Genomic DNA, 20548 nt, shown 5'->3' on the forward strand with positions numbered 1-20548 from the left:
CCTCTCACCAGCTCCAGCCCTGCCCCCTGGGGACGATCAGTTAGCTTCTGTTTTTCCTGTCTCCTTCTAAGAAAATTTCCCTGCCTAGACCAGCATCTACATACCCTTTGATGCTAATTTAAAATGGGAACCCTAGTACACATGCACGATACAAAACGCAAACGTTACATTTTCTGTGCGCACGGAGGCATCTACACTTTGCCTCAATTTCCAGGCTATGTAGGCTGCTTGCAGGTTATGTGACTTGACCTCAGTTTTTGGTATCTGTAAAATGGGTCTAACTGTAGTGCCTGCCTGCCTCCCAGAGTTGTTTGCGAGGATTAGATGTGATGTACAGCACTCTGCTCGGTCCTGGCACATGCTACTAAGACACTCAGTCAATCCTTACACTTTCACTTTTCATAGATAGAGGAAGGTGGCACATCCTTCTTCCTTTCCTTCAGGTCTTTGCTCAGATGTCATCTTGGCCTAGAGGCCTTTTCTGTCCACCTGGTATCAAAATAGCACCCACCTCCCGCCGTTATTCTCTGCCGCTTTTATTCTTCAGGATTCTCGTCGTGAGACATCCATGTCGTTGTTTATTTGCCTCTCATGATAGAACGAAACTCAGAGTGGGAACTTTACCTCCAACTGGTATTGGCACGTAATAGTGTCCTGATAAAGAATTGTCCACTGAGTGATAGAAACCTGGCCATTCCCAAGTATTGAGACGATTGAACGAGAAAGTGAATGTTCGTTCAGACCCTAGTGGGACAACTGGTGCATAGTAGGCCCTTGTTCCCGAATAGCATCAGAGCAGCTCTCGCTCCCAGACACTGGCGACACCGAGCAGCTGTTGAAATGTACAATCACGTCCCCTGCCTGTTGTCCGCCCACCCTCTTCTCTGCACCCTCCCCTCCTGTCCTGCCTGGGTCCTGGGCAGGGCTGTTCCCCTTGTCCCTGTAGGCCTGAGCCATGTGTTTCTTCAGAAGCCGTGTTGGCCAGGCCTGAGCAGCAGGGTGTGGGGACCCTCGGAGGCCCTGGCTGAGGAGACGCCTGGTACGTGGTGCTTCTGTGACGAGCATGGCTGAGGCGAGATGGCTGGTCCACCATCTGGACCAGAATCAACCTGATGCGGTGTGTGGCAGGCAGGATAACGGGCCCTCCAGAGATGTCCACAACGTAATCCCTGAAACCTGTGAATACGTTAGGTTACGTGGCAGAGGGAGTGAGGACTGCAGGTAGAACTGAGATTGCTCATCGGCTTGCCTTGAGATGGGCCCTCACCCTGGATTATCTGGGTGGGCCCACGGTCATCACGAGGGTCCCCGTAGGTGAAAGAGAGAGAACCAGAGAGATGGCAGCATGAGAAGGACTTGGCCTGATGCTGCTGGCTTCGAAGGTGGAGGAAGGGGCCCTGAGCCCAGGAAATGTGGGCGGCTGGAAACGGCAAAGACATGGAATCTCCGAAAGGAATGCAGCCCTGCCGACACCCCGATGTTAGCCTCCTGAGACCCACGTCAGATTTCTGATCTCGAGAACTGCGTGGTAAAATATTGTGTCGTTTTAAGCCGCTGAGTTTATGTTAATTTGAAACAGTAGCCACAGAAAATGGATGCAGGTCATCGGTTCTGAACTCCGTGCTGGTTTGAGGACTCAAATCTTCCTCTTGTCTCAGATTTCCCTGTTAGAGTTCATACGTTATCCATCACTAGGAATCGGGGTGTGCATGCCCACGTGGGTCAACAGTCAGGCCTCCTAGCTTTGAGCCCCAGCCTCATCACGTGCAAGCTGTGTGATCTTAGGCAAGTTATTTGACACATCTGTGTCTCAATGACCTCTTCTACAAAATGGATATCAAAACAACTTCCTTCCTAGTTGATCATGACAATTAAAAGAGTCAGTTTATATAAAATGCACAGAAACAGGTGTCTGGCACACAGAACTCAGTTAAAGCTAGGTGGTATTATTATTATCAATGATAATATAAGATAATCACATCAAGAGTACAATGCCATAAACTCCATTTATTCTTTTGACTGACATAAGAATTAAAATTATTGTCAATAACTGTTGGGTGTTAATATATGACACTGAGCTGTGTGTATCTGATTTTATTTACTCTTTAGAATAGCTTTAGGAGATAGGTATTCTTAGCCTTAGTCATAGATGAGGCTCAGAGAGGTTAAGTAACTTGTCTAAAGTCACACTAAAGTGAATCGAGGAGAAAAGGGACAAGGGGGATAGACACAGTGGATCAGAACTTGTATTGCTAGGATGCTTTGTGTCGTGAAGGCAAATTCATTTTAAAGTGGTGTAAACAATAAAGCAGATTTATGGGGGAAGCCTAGTGGGAGGGTGGGCAGCAGGTGAAGCTTGATCCAGCAGCCCACAGTGACACCAAGCACCAGTTTCTTTCATGTCCACGTTGTAGGACATCAGCTTTGTTCTCACCATGGTGGTGCCACCTCTTACCTTTCCCTCCCAGCCCTTGGTGGTTCCCTAGATGTCTGTAAACTGCACATATCATCCGGTGTCACGGGGGACAAGAGAGTGTGTGTCTTTGCTGTGACTGGCTTATCTCGGGTCAAGCGCCCGTTCTAGAACTCATCACTGGCATGCGGGTAAAGGGCTGCTGATTGGCTGATGCTGGAAAGGACCCAGCCCTGGAGCTTTGCCGGAGTGGGTGGCTGAGAGCAGAGGGGGATTGGTTTATGAACAAGGGCCAGGGGCTGTGGCCAGTGGACAGAGGAAACATCAGGGCCCCAGCCAGTGAGGGACAGGCAGGAGGCCCCCCAACACTCTTATCTGCACTACTGTGACAGTTGTGGTCAGGGCCACCGTTGGCCGTGACAGGAGCAGTGACTGAGGCTGTGCAGGGGCCAGAGGCAGGATGGCCCACATTGTCTGCAGTGAAAGTTCATGTTCACAGTCATATTTCCCCTTTTCATGCTCCCTGTTCCTTCTTCCCCTTCCGTCCATCTCTGCCCTCCCGGTCAAGGTCAGCCCCCTGGCTTTGAGCAGGAAGCGGCTCTCTGCAGAGTAAATGCCTTCCTGTGCTAAGCATTTCTCTGATCTCTCCTACCCTGAATCCTGTGTCCTCAGCTGCTCCCCGATTTCCTCTTGCTCACTTCTTAACTTGAACTTTTCTTTGTCCTTTAAGCTTCCTGACTCTGGGCAGTGCCGGTGGTCGTGGTGGCAATTATTATTAATTATTAGCAGCTGCTGCTAATAGCCACCATTTATTGTCTCAGGACTGCCAGCCCAGTGCAGGGTTCTTATCACACTGTCTGTCCCAAGGCCCGTGCGTTTTCTTGACTGGTTTGCTGACGAGGAGACGGAGGCTTGGAGAAGTTAAGTGACCAGGTTCCCACAAGGTCAGGGCCTGAATTGTAATCCATATCCACTTGACTAGAAAGCCAGGGGTCAGTGCCAGGTTCTACTTGGATGGATTGTTATTTATTTATTTATTTATTTATTTTAAAAAAAGAAAAGTAGGAAATAATGCTAGGCAGGAAAGGCATGATTTGTGTGCCATTTGTTTACTTATTAACCTCTGGGGACCTACTGGTTAGGGGGATAGGGATCAAAGGTAAATATAGCATGATTCTGACACTGAGGTCCTCGTAGGACAGAGGCGTGGACAGACATGTAAAGAAAGGCATTGCGGGGTGTGGGTGGGTGGGGTGGAGGTTGCAGGGAGGCTGATGGTTTGCGGGGTGAGGAGGAAGGCTTTTTAAAGGAGGTACCTGAGCTGGGTTTCGAAGGATGAATAGGAGTTTGTTATGATAGACACTGCAGGGAGATCATCTAGCAAGAGGTTTCCCAGAGAAGCAGTCATGTGATCTGCAGCTGAGGGATGCCTCGGAGGCGGGGACCGTGGCCTTCCTGAACGCCCAGAGCCTTGAACAGCATCCGACACGTGCTTGGCAAAGGCTTACGTGAGCAAATGCCTTAGTTGACATACTGGGGAACAGGGCAGAAGAAATTGTGGAAGAAACAGACGGGGTTTGAATTGGGGGCGGGGGGCGCACCTCAGGAGCCACAGCAGAGATCAGCTCCCAGAGGCAATTGGAAGCCATTGGAGGCCATTACCCAGAGGACAGTGGGCGTCGGGATCTGTCCCGCCTATTAACGCAGGCATGTAAGTGTGCATTTTCCTCCTTCTAAACACATAGGGAAAGATCTTTTGTTTCCCTTATCATCAAGGGAAAAGGAAGTTAAGCTACAGTGAGATATTTCCTACTGTCAGATTGGCAGAGGTCGAAAGCTTAGAATACAAAGTTGTTTGAGATGTAGTTGCCTTTTATACCTTGTGAGGTGAGGTATAAATTGATGGCATCGTTTTGGAGTGCAGTGTCTGTCTAAATTTTAAATGTGTGCACCCTTTGGCCAGCAAGTTCACTTTAAAAAAGCGATTGTGCAAATATGCTTGTTTGTGTGCGATGTGAGGCACTTAGTAGCTGTTTATGCACCGCTGCATTGTTTGTAAGAGCAACCCAATGCCAGCTGGCAGGAGACTGAGTCAGTACAGTCAAGTCCATCACACAGTGGAGTATCGAGCCGCCGGCATGGAAAATGAGGAAACTGTTCATGTGCAGGGATGGTTTTTAAGACCTATTATTAAGAGAAAAAAGCAACTAGAAGAATATATAAGATGTTAGCAATGCTACCTTTGCTTGTGGGGTGTCATAGGGGCCTGTAAGTTTAGGGAAGAAGACTTATTTTTTTATTTTTCACAGTATAACATTTTGTGTAGTTTGAAAAAGTTTTAGCACATAAATATATTACTTATTAAAAATAAATAGGGGAAACGTATAGATGGTGGAGTAGTTGAATGAGTAAAAGGTAGGTAGGTAGGTGATGAATGGATATGAATGAATGGATGAATGAATGAATCAGATAGATGATGGATAGATGATGGATGGAATATTATTGCCATATGAATGAGTAGGTAAGATATGAATGGAAGTGGAGTGGTAGGTATAGATGGGTAATTGGAAATTAGGTGAATGGATATTAGATGGATAAGATGGATAGATATGAATAGATGAATGAGCGTGGATGAATGGAGTATGTATTTGCCATGTGGATGGTGAGTGGATGGGTGGGTGGATGGATGGGTGGGTTTACAAATGGGTGGGTAGATTATCTATGGATGCACATATGGATGTATGGATTGATAAGATAACTTTGGCTGTTTTGGGGAAGACTAATCAGGGCCAAGAGGGACTGGAAACAGGTAATGGTCTAGGCAAGAAATAATTGGGGCAAAGATCAGGTTACTGAAATGTCTCTCACACGAACTGAGCTTCTTGTATACGGAACTAACTGCATTATATCAAGCCCCAGCATTGTTTTATTAGAAGGCCAAGTCCTTTGGAATGAACTTTTTCTGACAGCTGCTCAGAAACTGTTCTGTATATCGGGGGTCCCCAACCCTTGGGCCATGGACTGGTATCGGTCCGTGGCCTGTTAGGAACCAGGCCGCACAGCAGGAGGTGAGCGGCAGGCTAGCTGGCAAAGCTCCATCTGCATTCGCTGCCGCTCCCCAGCGCTAGCATCACCACCTCAGCTCATCAGGCTTTAGATTCTCATAGGAGCACCGGTCCCTGCTGCCAAAAAGGTTGGGGACCACTGCCATATATAATAACCCCCAACGGTCAAATCCCTTTTTTCACCATCATCTTAAGAATTATAAGTGGTGTGAAACTAGTTGCAACAATCAGTCTTTGATATATATCACTTCTCCCTGTCTTCCAGATACCTAAGTTCATAGAGGCACAATCTTTGTCCTTTTTTAGGGTTTCTTTGTGTTTAGAAGTTTCCAACCTAAATCCCTTTGTGTGTGAATCTTTGAAAGTTTGCATTTCATTGCTTCTTTGTTCTTGGTTCTGGAAAAATAACCTTTTGTATCATAGAACCGTTTATCAATTCTATTTCTGAAGAACCGGTTTAGGTACTTTCTCCATACCTATATTTTTCATTTTTTAAGTCAAATTCTTTGTTTTTTAGTCATCTTTACCATTTTTCAGTACACACTTCAGTTATTCACATTGTTATGCATGACTAGTTCTCTTTTTTGGAATGCTTGGGACATCTGTTTCGATCACATTGATCGTCGAACATTTTCTCTAAGTGAAATGATCTCATTCCCATCACTTTCTCCTCTTTTAACATTCATCCTCGATGTGGCTTTAAGGCTTGTGTGGAGCTGTTCGATCATGGATTCCTTGGAGTTCCTTGCTGGTGTCACTTATCTGATTGTGGAAAGGCTTTTAGAGTCAGAAATCTGGAGAGAGCATCATCCAGTGGTGGAGAGAGAGAAGGCTAGGAGAAAAGTGGGCTCCTGGGGACTGGCCAGCTGGAACACGTGGACCCTTATCCAAAGACTGGCCACTTTCCGGCTCTTGCTGATGATTGTGAAGCAGGAGTATGGCCCCAGTGCTGCCAGATTTTCTGATATATTTGAGAATCCCAAAATTCAAATTTTTATATGAAATTTTCTGATTCGAAATATTGGCATATAATCTAAAAAAAATTTTTTTTTTTTAAAGCCTGCTTAAAACAACAACAATAACAAACTATTCGTGGGGCAAATTGGCCTGACATTCCCATATTTCAGACCTCTAAATTTACCTGACCTAATCAAGGTAGAGATAGGAAATGGAGACCCCAAGATAGGGTAAAATGACTTTTTAAAAGTGGTATAAATGGTCTATGGGACTTAAATTCTTCATTACAAAAGTCTAACAGCTGGTTGAAGTTTATTCTTGGGCAGATATTCTTGATCTGTATACGTACGTATCTGTTTATCTATTTGTCATGTCTCTTTAACAAAATGCAGGTAGTTTCTTAAAAAACAAAAGTCCTTAAAGCAAATTTGCTTCTGAGGCTGCATAACTTAGTGGCAAAACGCAGGGAACCCCAAAACCAAATTGCCTGAGTTGGAATTCGCCTCCAAACCTTAGCAGCTGTGTGATATTGGATAGATCACTGGGCCTCACTTTTCCCATCTGAGAAAGGAAGCATGAAGTACTTAGAGACTTAAAGGAGGTGATACATATGAAACACTTAGAATAGGGCCTAGCACTTAGAACGGAAGTTTAGGTGTTATTCATGATAACGATGGTGATGGTGGTGGTATTTTTTTTTTTTTTTCAATTACAGCTGATACTCAATATCGTATTAGTTTCAGGTGGACAGCATAGTGTTTAGACATTTACATAACTTACAAAGTGATTGGTCCCCATCTGATACCTCGATGGCGATGGTGATGGTTGTGGTGATGGTGGCGATGACGACGTGTGTTGGCATTAAAGATTAGAAAGTCCTCGATTCACAAGACAGTAGAGGGGGAACGATTCGCGTGGCCCCAGGACTCTTTGGGATTCCTTTCCGTGGCCGTCTCCATCTCTCGTGGCAGAGTGGCACTTGCCACCGCTCCCCTGAGGCTCACCTTTGTTCCTTGTTCCATGTGTCGTAGTCTTTCCGGCTACCGATTTTTCCAGTTTGCACATTTGGCCTGGGAGGGCCTCGGGCGTCGGGGTCTCGTCCATTTTCTTGAACCCGGTGACCACCAGTTTCGAGCGCCACGCGGGCCCCTGCCCCTCTTCGGTGCGCCCCGTTGACCCCGTGCGTGTGATTGTGCCCGCAGGAGTGGAACGTCACGTGGAACACCAGCAACCCCGACTTCACCAAGTGCTTTCAGAACACCATCCTCGTGTGGGCGCCTTGCGTTTACCTCTGGGTCTGCTTCCCCTTCTACTTCCTCTATCTCTCCCACCATGATCGAGGCTACATTCAGATGACACACCTCAACAAAGCCAAAACTGTAAGTCATCCTGGGGGCGGGGTCATGCTGGGGCACGGCGGGGCGGGGCGCTTGGTGGAAATGGACGTGTTCTGTCTACTTCATTGGCCCCGAGTTCCTGTTTCTGGAAGACAAAGGCTGGGGCGCTGGGTTCAACTGTGGGTTCAGATACTGGCTCTGCCCCTTACTGGCCTTGGGACCTGGCATGTGTTTCTTAGCCTCCCCAAGCCTTGGCTTACACTTGGGATGACAGGATCGATCTCAAAATGTTGTCAGGAGGTGATCAGGGAGTCTTCCTACTGGACCAAGGATATCTTTTTACTTAAAAAGTTTTTTTTTGTTTTTTTTTTTGTTTTTTTTTTTGTTTTGTTTTTTCTTTTTTTAAATCTCGAAATAATTTCAAGCTACAGAAAGTTGCAACAGAGACACCGGGAACTTCCCCTAGCCCTGTACACTCGTTACCCATAGTCACAAAATGTTAGCATTTTGCCATATTTGTTTCACCATCTGCTTTTGTTCTCTCCACATACACCTATTATTTATTTTTTTCTGAATCATTCAGGAATAGGTAGCCGTAACGCCCCTTTACCCCTTAATTCTTCCGTGTGCCTTCTTAAAGCAAGGGACAGCCTCTCTTAATGTAACCACGGTGCAGTTATTAGATCAAGGAAATGTGACGTGCACACAATGTTTTTTTTTACAAAATCCGTCTGGATTCCAGTTTACTCAGTTGTCCCAGCAGTGCCCTTTCGAGCCTTTTTCTCCCCTAGGTCAGGATGCAGGCCCAGGTCGTGCATTACCCGGAGTCAGTCCTGTGGCCTTCTAACTATTCTTTAATCTGGGAGACCGCACCTCATCCCCTTTTTTGTGTGTCTTATGACGCTGACATAGTTGAAGAATGTGGGCCAGTGGTTTTAGAGCGAGTCCTCAGCTCGGGGCGATGTAGTATCTCCTCGTGATTAGAGTCAGGGGACCCACGTCTGGCTGGAAAACTACGAGAAGGAGGTCAAGTTCTCAGGCCGTTAGATCTAGGGGCGCACAGTGACCCACTCGTTGATGGGTGGATTTTGATCGTTTAGTCAAAGTGGCCTCTGCTTTCTCTAGTACACAGTTACTGGGTTTTTCCCCTGCGAAGAGTAAGTCCTTGAGGGAAAGACTTGTCAAGAGCATGTGCATACCAAGCTCCTCATTCCACTTTCTCTCCCTGACTTAGAGTGCATCTCTGTAGTTTTGCGTGTGTGTGTGTGTGTGTGTGTGTGTGTGTGTGTGTGTGTGTGTGTGTTTGCAAGACCCATGCTTTATGGACACGTTGTTCTCACACGTCTGAATTTGACACACAAGATTCTTAGTTCATTTTACAGATTCTGAAGCCACGTTGTTCAGAAGGTAAATTCTGAAACCGTGGTTGATATAGCAAATGAATACATTGAAAACAAAAACTTCGTTCAAATATTTACGTTTAAAGAAGACATTTTAAAGATAGGCTACCTCTTAAGTGTGCTTGAACACAGCACATGTGGAGTTGAATTCCATTTATTTATGGATGTAGTTTCTGCTGAACGCTTACTGATACTGGAGGAGACCCCCGGCATCTGAGTTTTCAAGTGTTCCCAGTCTATGCTAAAAAAAAAATAAGACATGACAAATAATTTCAGAGGCACTGAATTGAACCTGGGAAATGGAAGGGCTAGTATGTAAGGCAAATCACCTAGGGGTCAGAGAGGCTGGCACCTGTAACTCAGTGTGGCTTTGCCATCATCTGAGTATCTGCAGGTACTTAATAACACACTCTAGAGGCAATCTAAATTTTATAATGACACCTCTCTCTCAGTAATTTTTTTTAAAGCCACATTTCCCAAGGCTTAGTCCCATAAACTCTTGGTAAACAGGAAAACTCGAATGATTTTACTTTGCCTACAACATCACAGTTGAAGCCTATCTTAAAGTGGGATCTGTTTTCCCATCCCGAGCTAGATCTAACATCTTTCTTCCATCTCTGGGAGCGCGTTTATACTTTTCTTAGGAGACAACATCTGCCTTTAAAATGTAAATCGTTATTTTGTTTCTGCCTTGCTCGCCGACCCTCCCGGTGGCTTTTCACCACAATCGGGAGGTCCTCAGGAGGTCTTCACAGCGGTCCAGCTCAGTCTGGCTCCAGGCTGCTCTTCTGCTGTCTCCTACAGCAGCCCTGACCGCCCCCCACCTGCCGGCACGTTCCCACCCCAGGGCCTTTGCACGTGCTGTTCCTGCTGCCTGACTTCTTCTCTCCCTCAAATATTCGCTTTCGGCTCTTTACTCAGACGTCACCTGATCAGAGAGGCTTTCCCCGACCACCCTTATCTTACCTCTTTTATTTTTCCTTGTATCACTTATTACTTCCTGGCATTATAATATGTATTTTGCCGTTTCTTGCCCGTTTCCTTTCACTGGAATCTCAGCTCCACAAAGGCACGTTTTTCTTGTTTTGTTCACTCTTGGATCCTGGGCATCTTGAAAACTCTGTGGCCCATAGTAGGCCCCTAATAAATTTTGGCTGGATGAATGTTATTGAATGAATAGTTCTTGTGAGAGGGGCCTTAGGCAAGCAGGTGTGATTGCTCCTATAGGTAAGCTCTAGACTGAGCTCCTGAGTTTTTAGGTATTGAGGCAAATAGTGACCAAAGAGAGTCGCGCCTGGTTATAGACCAGCGAGAGATGGTCCAGATGGTGGCTTACCCTACCTAGCATTTATCTGTGCTCCAGACGAGATGTGCTGCATCTGAGGACCACAGCCGGTAGTCTAGGGGTTGGCTGGTCCCCCTGAGGCTGAGCTGGGGAATGTTCCAGTGCTACCCATTGTGAGACATGTCTGTGCTTCTCTTCCAGGCCTTGGGGTTTTTGCTGTGGATTGTCTGCTGGGCAGAACTCTTCTACTCTTTCTGGGAAAGAAGTTGGGGCAGGTTCCCAGCCCCAGTGTATCTGGTCAGCCCAACCCTCTTGGGCATCACCATGGTAAGTCAGAGCTGGCTCTCCACCGGGCACTGTCGGGGCAAAAGTAGTGACCGGCATTGAGAAAGGACAAGACCTCACAGTAAAAGTCCAGAAATCTGGCTTCTCTTGAAAAACTCAAAAATCTGGCAACACCAGACGCGTAGTTTCCTAGGGCGACCAACCAGCCGGAGTGACTGCAGCCTGAAGCGGGCGCGGGCTGTCCAGCATGCCATGGTCCCCACTGTGCCTTGTTGCCCTTCCCACTGCTGAAGGCAAGGTGCCACCCTGCCTTGCACCAGCTGACTCTGTTGCTTGTTTTAATTGCCTGGGACCTAACGGCCTCTTGGGTTTTCAGGCTCTGACACAAGGAGTTCAAGGCCATGCCGACTAAGAGACTACCGTGCCCCATGGGGGGTCCCTAATTTAGTGGGGTCTGCAGACAGGGGAACTGCTTTATTAGAGCCGACGTGTTTTGAGTACTCACTATCTCTAATTCTCAGGACAACCTGAGCGATAGGTCCCACTGTGTCTCCATTTTTAAGGTGAGACAGAGAGGTTATGTATCCTTCTAAAGATCACCCAGCTAATCCATAGCCAAGCGAGGAACGGTCACCCCAGAGGCCATGCTTTTGGCCCCTGCATTCCACAGTGACATGCTCTGCATCAAGAGCCTCCCCTACAAGGCACCATGGGCCTGGGATCCTCCAAGAAGCCTGGAAGGTTCTCGGTGAGCATAGCCTTTGGGTCTTGTAGGACGAGGAGGGGGCAGGTTTGGGGCAGGACGTTTTGGCGGAGAACAGTGTATCCCAGGAAGGGTTGGAGGCCAAAGGGGAGCAATGGGGGGAAGGAGGATGAGCTATTCCGTGAAACAAAGAACGCGGAATGTGGCTTCAGGGGGTAGACAGTGGATGCGAAGGTGGAGCCAGGTCGCGAGGGGCTGCGGATCGTTACTTCACATGCTGACAGTACACGCTCTGCAGAAGGCGCTGTCCTAACCCCTTTGCATAATGACTCATTTAAGCATGTTTGCTCATTATCCTTATTTTGTAGAGAAGCAAATTGAGGGACAGAGAAGAGAAGGAACTGGTCCAAGGTCACACAGTGCACAGCCAGTACGCGGCATAGCTGGGCTGGCCGAGAGCTAGACAGGCTTGTGAGATCCTCAGTCTCCCACCCCCTCGGGGCTCCATGGCAGAATGAAGGACCAGCCCTGCTGTTCATGCCGCAGGAACATTCTCCCGACAACCCCCCGGGGATGGGGATATGCAGACACTAGGAATATGGGACGCGAGGCAGTCAGTGAATATTTTTTCTTCCTAATCAGTGCCAGGGATGTTTTTCTGGCTCTCGAGCCTCTGGGGAGTGAGGGGAGGTGCCGTGGGTGACCTACAGTTCCTCAGGAGTCGGCTCGTGACTGTGACTGGCGTTGGGGACCTGCCTCTAGAGGGTGACCATGATGTTATATTTTTTCTTCCAAGGAAAAAGCAGTTGTATTGTTTATTTTCTCTCCCTGATCATGAAGTCACGTGTCCAATGGGAGTCATGCCCTGTGTGTATCATCAGGAACTATATAAAAGATCTCTAGTACTCTGTTCCCCCCCCAACACCAGCCACATTGTTTCACTGCTTCCTCTGATCACGACACGAGATGTAAGTGAGTCAGGCAGGTTACATGACCTTCGTTTCCTCATCTGCAAACTGGGGTTCCCTCTCTTGGGGGCTGCCGGGGGAGCACTGAGTGAGCGCACGTGGATGCTTCGTACCTGGCGAAGGGAACAGCTGCTCCCTTAGGGAGAACAGTTATCGCCGTGGCCCAGGGGAGAGTTTGAACACAGGTCTTCCCAGCTCCGAATCAAGGGTGGGCCCACCGCCTGCTTCTGTCAGTGAAGTTCTTGGCACGCGGCCATGCCCATCCATTCACGTGTGGTCCAGGGCTGCTTTCATGCTACCATGGCAACAGTGAGTGGTTGTGCCAGAAACGCCGTGGTCCACAGGGCCTGAAATATTTATTATCCGGTCTTTTAAGAAAGAAGCGTGCCCATCTCTGTTCTACACTGAACTTTCCCCCTTGACTTTCCCAGCCCGTCCCAGGTGTACACGTGGTCTCGTTGAATTCTCATGTCTCTCGGGCTAGGTGCTGTTATGAACTCTGTGTTGCAGGTGAGGCCGCAGAGGCTCAGAGAGGTTCAGTAAATTGCCCAGAGTCACCCAGCGAGGCGAGAGCAGGGCCGGGACTGGAGCCAGGCCTGTCCCCAGGCCATTCTGCACACTGGGCTGAGGGCCGCCCTACTCAGGGTCGAATGTCTGCCCGCACATGGCGGCCTCGGGGGCCTGGCCTTCTCCCGATGACTCTCACTGTGTGCTTCTCTCTTCCAGCTGCTTGCTACCTTTTTAATTCAGCTCGAGAGAAGGAAGGGAGTCCAGTCCTCAGGGATAATGCTCACGTTCTGGCTTATAGCCCTACTGTGTGCCCTTGCCATCTTGAGATCCAAAATCATGACTGCCTTAAAAGAGGTAAGTGGTGGCTTCTCACTGCACCTTCCTGCAGTGGCCCTTGGGAGAGATGCCTGTTCCTTTTGGCTGTGTTGCCATGGGAACCAGGGGATGGGTACCACATGGGCCTGGCTTCTTCTCTGGGGATTTCCCTACCTCATCTAACCTTTCTTTTAGAATCTTCTTTGTCTGGGCCTCGCTTGTCTGTAGAGCTCCGAGAGGCCCCTGTGGGTCCTCCAGGGGCTGATGCACACCACCCCGTGAGCCTCTGTCAGCAGTCAGCTGCAAGGCAAGGTATCTTCAGTCTGGGACGGAGCTGAGCAAGGAGCCATGTTTACAGAGCAGCTGCTTCCCCAGGGGGCCCTAGGTTGTCCCCTTATTATCGTAGTGCCATCTGCTGCTACTCAGGCTGAGAAGTGGTTCACGTTGGCTGCCATAGCCTGCTCTTAGGGGCTTTCAGACTCTATCCTGACATTCCCTGCCATCCCAGGCTAATCAGGAACTGGCATCAGGCAAAGGAAAGAAAAGAAGTGGACTGTTTATTGAGCGCCTGCTGTGTACAGTACAGACTGTCTTTAATAGTGATGGCAGCTGACACTTGTTGAGTTGGTGCTTTCAGAGTGCCAGGCGGGGGACGAAGTTCTTTCCATGAAGACTCTGCCAGGGTTTCTCAGCCTCAGCACTAAATGCCGTTTGGGCCATAAGGGGCTGTCCTGAGCTTTGTAGGACGTTTAGGGGTATCCTAGCCTCCGCTCACTGGGCACCAGGAGCACCCTCCTAAGTTAGGACAAACAGAATTGCTTCCGGACGCTGGAAGGTAATATCACCCCCCAGTTAAGAAGCACTGGTCTGAGGCACAGAGAGAGGTTAAATCAATTGACCGAGTCCCACGGCCAGTCCGAGCAGAGCCAGGCCTTGAACGTGGGCTTGCTTCACTACCAAGGCCAGGCCTCCTCACACCGCAGGGGACACCCTCCCCGGGTGCATGGACCACGCTGTGATGCTTCTGCCTCTCTCACGTTATCTTGCGGTGGGGAGGGAGGTGTGGCAGGGCAGGAAAGCTTGTCCCTGGGCCTGCATCCTGAGAGGCGGGCCTCCTGCAGCCTGCTCCCCTGGCCTCTGCAAGTCGCACCCAGAGAGTGACCTCGTCTTCCTCCTCTCACGTGCAGGATGCCGAGGTCGACGTGTTTCGCGATGTCACTTTCTACATCTACTTCTCCCTCGTGCTGATTCAGCTCGTGCTGTCCTGTTTCTCTGACCGCTCGCCCCTGTTCTCTGAAACCATCAACGACCCTGTAAGTGTGATCACAGAGACACGAGTGCGTGTGAGGGAGAAATACTGTGCAGGGCTGGCTGGCACAGATGGGGCCTTTGTTCTGAGCCAGCGGCATCCATCTGGGATCTCATTCTACCTTCCCCAAATGCCTGGAGATGAGTAATAGCATCCTCCCCACGTGCAGGTGGGAAAACTGAGCTGTCCACGTCGCTGGGCTGGGGGTGGGAGCTTAAGGAGGGAGTCTGATTCGTGGTCGTAACTTGCTGTGTCTTGCAGGCCTGTAGGTTTTCTCATTTGGTCGGCATGGTGATTTTACAAAAAATTGAGCAAACATTTAAAAATGAGGATGTTTCACATAAATTCTGTCTAAGTTTCCTAGACAGATGAGAAGTTCTGGCCCCGTTAGGGCCATTATCCCACCTGGCAACAGTTGGCCAGAGCTGAGGAGTGTTCCCTAATTTGCCACAGTCCCCACCACTCCCTACTGCACTGTATGGCCTTGCTTAGGTGTGCGCCTGGCCCCCGAGGGTTTTGAGCTTGAGACTCCTTGCCCATTCTGTCATTTTGTGGAAAGTCCTGCACGTGCAGAAAGACAGTGGCGGGCAGGGTAGAGATGGCCACTCTTCCTGCGAGGGAATGAAAGAGAACAGTCATCTGTCACCCTTGCCTTTCTTCTCCCTCCCTTCCCTGGATCCTCTTTCCCTTCCCCCTCACCCTCCCCTCCCTCCTCTTCCCCCTCCCCTTTTACATCCAGTGCCGAGTGCCAGGCCTTGATCTGGGCACAGGGCGGTAGCAGAGTTCTTGCCCACTTGAAGTTTACGTTGTCATTAGTGGGGACAAACAGTAACCCAGGACCCAAGTCTCCATCAGGTGGTGGTAAATGCCGAAGGAAGCAGAGAAAGGAAATGGAGATGATGGTTGAGGGTCTTTTGCAGTTTTCGGTAAGCGCCGTCAGGGAAGGCCTCTCCCAGGAAACTGCGCTGGAGCAGAGACCGGAGGGGTGAGGGAGCCAGCCGAGCAAGCACCCCGGGTGGGAGCGGTCCAGGCAGCGGGTGGCGAGCGCAGAGGCCCCGGAGGAGGAGCTGCTGTGGACGGCGAGGGAACGGCAGGAAAGGCCAGCATGGCTGGAGCAGCGCGAGGCAGGAGAGGGCCGAAGGATGGCATCTGACAGGCGGGGACAGTCGCCTGTAGGCTGGATGAGCCGTGGGGATTTTATTCTGAGAGGGAGGGGAAGCCTTCGGAGCATTTATTCGGTGCTTTGTTCATGGTTAGTCAGCTGTTAACGGGTGAAGTTGCAGAAAGAGCAGTTTTCAACTGCTGTGGTTTGCCCTGAACCTCAGCAAAAGGCTGAGGCTGCCATTGTGGGTGATGAAGGGACTTGCGGGGCGTCAGCACGGAGCACGAGGTTGACGTGCCCTGGCTATGTCCCGAGAGGCCCCGTTCTTGGACTTCCTGCTCAAGGAGGAACTGGGTTAGAGCAATTAGCAAAGTGTGTGTGTGTGTGTGTGTGTGTGTGTGTGTTCGTGCAGATGTGTTGTGCGCAAGCATGTGTGTGTTTGTATATTGCGTGCATATTTGTGTGCATATGTGCATGTGCATATTTTTATCTGCACGTGTTTTGTGGGTGTGTGTCCAAGTGTGTGTGTTAGTGTGTTCTCGTACATGCGTGTTTGCCCGTGTGTGCAAAGTTCGCAAAGGCAGCGACCATGCTTATGGCCATGCCCACTGGGTCCCCACCCATGCCTGGCACAGAGAAGGGGCTCGGATGTCCGCTGTTGGGGGTGTGTGTGTGTGTGTGTGTGTGTGTGTGTGTGTGTGGCAGTGGACTGTCCCCCTCAGGAGACATTTGTTAAGTGTCCGGCTGTTCTGTGGAGCTGAGGATTGCAGTGGACAAGCCACGCCCCCTGGGTGGCTATGGATCTTGGGCTCCTAAGGGCAGGCCTGGTGGGGGTGGAGGGGGCTTGGCTTTCCAGGGTCCCTCAGGCCTGATCAGCAGCCCTCTCACACAGGACCGTCCTGGGTGCCTTATGCTGCAGGGAGTTTCAGATTTCTGGTCCCCTCTGGACATCTGGATAAAGTTCGTTCACTTCTTTCCTGGGCGTGCGCACCCAGAGGTGGCTCGTAGAGCTGACTTTCTCCTCCCATTGTATTTCTGTGTTCCCAGCAGCCTGAGCCTGGGGCCCGCCCTGCCATCCTGGGGTGGCCTGACACTCTCGGCTCTGGCAGCTGGAGGCTGGGACACCCCCACTCTGTTCCCCACCCATTCTTTTTTTTGTTTTAGGAATCGGAGCTCAGAGGGGCGGGCTGTGAGACCCTAACTCACCCCTCGAATCTGTTGGCGGAGGCAGCACGTGCGATGAGCGAGGAGCCTCACTTTGCAGTTGAGCGGACCCCGGGCTTTAATCCCTCCCGGGTCCCTTTATCCCTTCAGCAGACATTGATTAAGCACCTGCTGTATACAGTGCTTAGTTCTGGGGACACAACAGTGTGTGAAGTGGACACGGTTTATGCATTCAACACTAGCATGTTTCACAGTCCTGGCCGTTGGCTGGGCTTGGTGGGTCTCACTTGGGGTCTCTCCTGCAGTTGATGCAGGACAGGGCAAATGTCCCCAAGTGACAGGGAGACCAAGCCTTGCACCAGGAGAAGAAGAGGGTCCTTTGGTGGAGAGTGTAGAAAGAATTCAACACTCACGCCCAAGTTGGAGTCAAAAGGCAAGTTTATTGGAAAAGGGGTGACACCCGCAGACAGAGCGGGGGCTCCTCTCGGAGGCAGAGAGAGGGGCACCGAGAGGAACGGTGACAGGAGAGAGAGACGAGGACAGTGAGAGAGACAGAGCGAAGGCACTGAGCGGGACGCCGAGTGTTCGGGGAACTCAGTTTATGTGTCTTTGTTTAGTTCCCATTTCCTGTGACATGGACATACCGTGAGGAAGGGGAAGGGTATGTAGCCTAAAAAGGTAAGAACTTGTAGAGCGAAAGGCCTGTGGGCAGTTCCCAGCCTTTAATCCGTAGGTTCCCCGTGATTTTAGCCAGAGGGAATGAGTCTTGGTCCCTGTTTCCCCAGCACAGGTGTGAGGGATGGGCTGTCAGCGATCCCCACAGAACTCCCCCTCTGTTCTGGTCCTGTGGCCTGGCTGCTGGGCTGATCAGCACATCACAGTCTTTGTGGCTTGATTAACATTTTAATTCTCTTGCTTCCTCCCTACCTTACAATCAGTCAGATGGGGGTGGGGGCTCGAGTTTGCAGGAAGGTTTCCTTACTCACCTGTCTGGTAGAGAAGGTAGCACCAGCCCTGGGCAGGGCTGGCAACTCTGTTGTCTCCTCTGGCAGCCTGGGCTCTAAGAGTGGGTGCTCGAGAGGGAGCCAGGTGGAAGCTGTGCCACCTGTTATGACCCAGACTCGTAAGTCACATAGTGTCACTCGTGCCCAGCTCTCTCGATGGAGGCAGTCACTAAAGTCTGCCTGGGAGCAAGGGTGGCGGGGGACACAGACCCCCCCTCTAACTCATGGGATGGCAGATAATGTCTGGCCATTTGGAAGGTACAGTGTACGGTGTGCCCTCCAGACGCTTCTGATGTCGGCGGGAGACCACCCTTAAGCAGGTCATCAGGCAAATAACCACGGAACCACAATCGAGATGAAGGCAGGGGAGTAGGTCACATGACTTTTAGATTGCAGACTTTGGGCCAGTGGCCCCCATCTTGAAAATAAGTTGAGGCTCCACCCGATGCTCGCTCACCCCACTCCCACCCCACGTCTAAGGAGGGGGACACTGTTAGGTGCCTTCTCTGTCTCCCTGTCACCCTCAGGGCTGGTATCACAGTGGAGCCTGAAAGATGTTGAGAGTCCAGTCCCTGCCTCTCTCCTGTCCTCAGAGCAACAGTCACATGTCGCCGCCTGTCCTCAGAGAGCTCGGTCAGCCAAGCCCAGGAGTGGCCTGGGTCATGCAGGGCCCGGGTGGGAGCTGGCAGCATTGGGCTTGTCCAGGCTCCCTCCTGCTGAGTCACACAGCCACCCGGCAGCCCTCCCCCTCTGGCCCTGCGCCCGTCGCATGACTCAGACGGCTATTCCGGCGGGACTCCTCCCTGCGTCCTCCAGGCCCGAGCCTGGGTGAGGCCACCCCAGCTCCTGCCCATCCTGCCTCTGGTCCTGTAATCTTGCTAGCCCTGAGGCTACTGCTTAGGGTTGGAGCAGGGGGTTTCTATTGAAGTTGGGGGCATCAGGGCCAAACGTGGTCATGTAGTAGACCCTCACGTCCCAAAGTGGCATTGGCGTCCCCAGGTGCTCATTGGAAATGCAGCGTCCCAGGCCACCTGACTCCTAAGTATTGCTGACTCAGTTTCATCTTAACGAGATGCTGGGTGATTCAGGGTCAGAAAGCTCTGGTTTACCACATTCAGGAAAAATTGCTCAGCTCATTTGGAGTAAGAGTTACTTTTAGCCCTGTCCGTAAATATGAAACATTTCTTCCTTACTATGAACATTTCAGACCTACAGAGAAGTTGAAAGAATTGCATCAGGAGAACCCAGCTCCCCACCAACTAGATTCTACAGTTAATATTTTGCTCAACTTGCTTTATCATGGAACTGTCTAGCCAGCCAATCAACCAGCCAGAAAACTGGCTAATTTTTTGGATATCTGAAACCTCTTTTGAAATACCGTAGCATCCTTCACCCAGACACATCACCACGCAAATCATTAGTGTTTACTACCTGTTTATAGTTTTGTTTTCCTTAAAGTAAAATTTACATGCAGGGATAGACCTGAATCTTGTAACCATTCGATGAGTTTTTGATAAATGAGTAACTCAGACCCCTATCAAGACATAGAACATGACCAGGACCCCAAAAGTGTCCTCCTCCTCCTTCAGGGTCTGTCCCTACCCCTCAGACCCCAGGGGCAACTACCTGCTGCTGAGCTTAGCTTGTTTATGAAAGCATTGTAAACTCCATTTTAAATTCCTTTCTTTTTATACATTTGGTCATTTAGTCATTCATCATTGTGCCAGCAGCCGAACTGGGCTCTGAGTGTGTAGAAACTGGCAAACGTTGACCACTGCTCTTGGGGAGAGGTGGAGGAGGGGGGCAGCAGGCAGATAAGCCAGCAGCTGGGGGGGGACAGTGGGGCTTTGAGGGAGGGAAGTGCTGGGGGCTCCAGGCCAGCATCCCGGGGAGGAGATGCCTGAGTCAAAGAAAGGAGAGGCCTCGCCAGGCTAATGAGGCCGGAGGCCGGAGGGTGGACAGGGGCTTGCTCCTGGTAGAGGGACCAGCATGTGCCAAGGTGGCACGTGTAGATGTTTGGGGACTGCATGGAATTCTGCTCAGCTGGGTAGGATGGGCCAGGGAGCCAAGCACGAAAGACCAAGGGTAGAACAGTGTGTCACCAGAAGGACTTGAATTTCTACAGGGGAGTGACACACTCAGGTTGGGAGTGTTCAGAGGATCCCTCTGGCCGGAAGGAAGAGGACACATGGGACATAGGCTGGTGGCACTTAGGAAGCCATTGCAGGAGCCCAGGCAGGTAGAGAGGAAGGCTGAGCTGGGCAGTGACCCTGTGTGCACGAGAGCACCAACGACCAGGAAAAAATGGACAAGGCCATGGGAAAAGGGCGGTGTGCATGTGGGGTGTGCTCCAGGGGCAGAAACCCCAGTTCTGAGCAGGGATGTGACTGGTACAGCTCAAAGCAGCAGAGCCAACCAGACACAGCGATGTTTCACGTTGAAGCGACACATCTCTTGTACTGTTGGACATTTAAACTGTTCCGACCAATAATAACGATAGCAGCCCTGTGCACTGTATTTATTTATGTGTTAATTTGTTTAATCCTCGAAACAACCCAGTGAGGCAGGATTTTACAGTTGAGAACATCGAGGATCCGAGAGGTGAAGGGTCTTGCCTAAGTCACGAGGCTGGATCGGGGGTCCCTTCCGTGGGGTCCACACGCCTGAGCTGGCATGGGCAGCATGTAGGGGGCTTGTTGAAGCAGAGATCATGGGGCCCCACACCCCCAGA

The 20548-nt window shown here is 50.3% G+C and overlaps 1 protein-coding gene across 1 annotated transcript in view; it reads left to right on the forward strand.

Moving 5' to 3' along the window:
• ABCC1 (ATP binding cassette subfamily C member 1 (ABCC1 blood group)) overlaps positions 1-20548 on the forward strand; it is a 126882-nt gene that overhangs the window by 33016 nt on the left and 73318 nt on the right. Inside the window, exons 2-5 of the mRNA XM_039885581.1 lie at positions 7638-7814; positions 10659-10784; positions 13140-13277; positions 14426-14551. Coding sequence (XP_039741515.1) covers positions 7638-7814; positions 10659-10784; positions 13140-13277; positions 14426-14551 — 567 coding nt within the window. The remainder of the gene's footprint in view (positions 1-7637; positions 7815-10658; positions 10785-13139; positions 13278-14425; positions 14552-20548) is intronic.

The sequence above is a fragment of the Pteropus medius genome, unplaced genomic scaffold (genome assembly GCF_902729225.1).
Source record: "Pteropus medius unplaced genomic scaffold, Ma_sr-lr_union100, whole genome shotgun sequence".
In the NCBI taxonomy this organism is placed as follows: Eukaryota; Metazoa; Chordata; class Mammalia; order Chiroptera; family Pteropodidae; genus Pteropus; species Pteropus medius.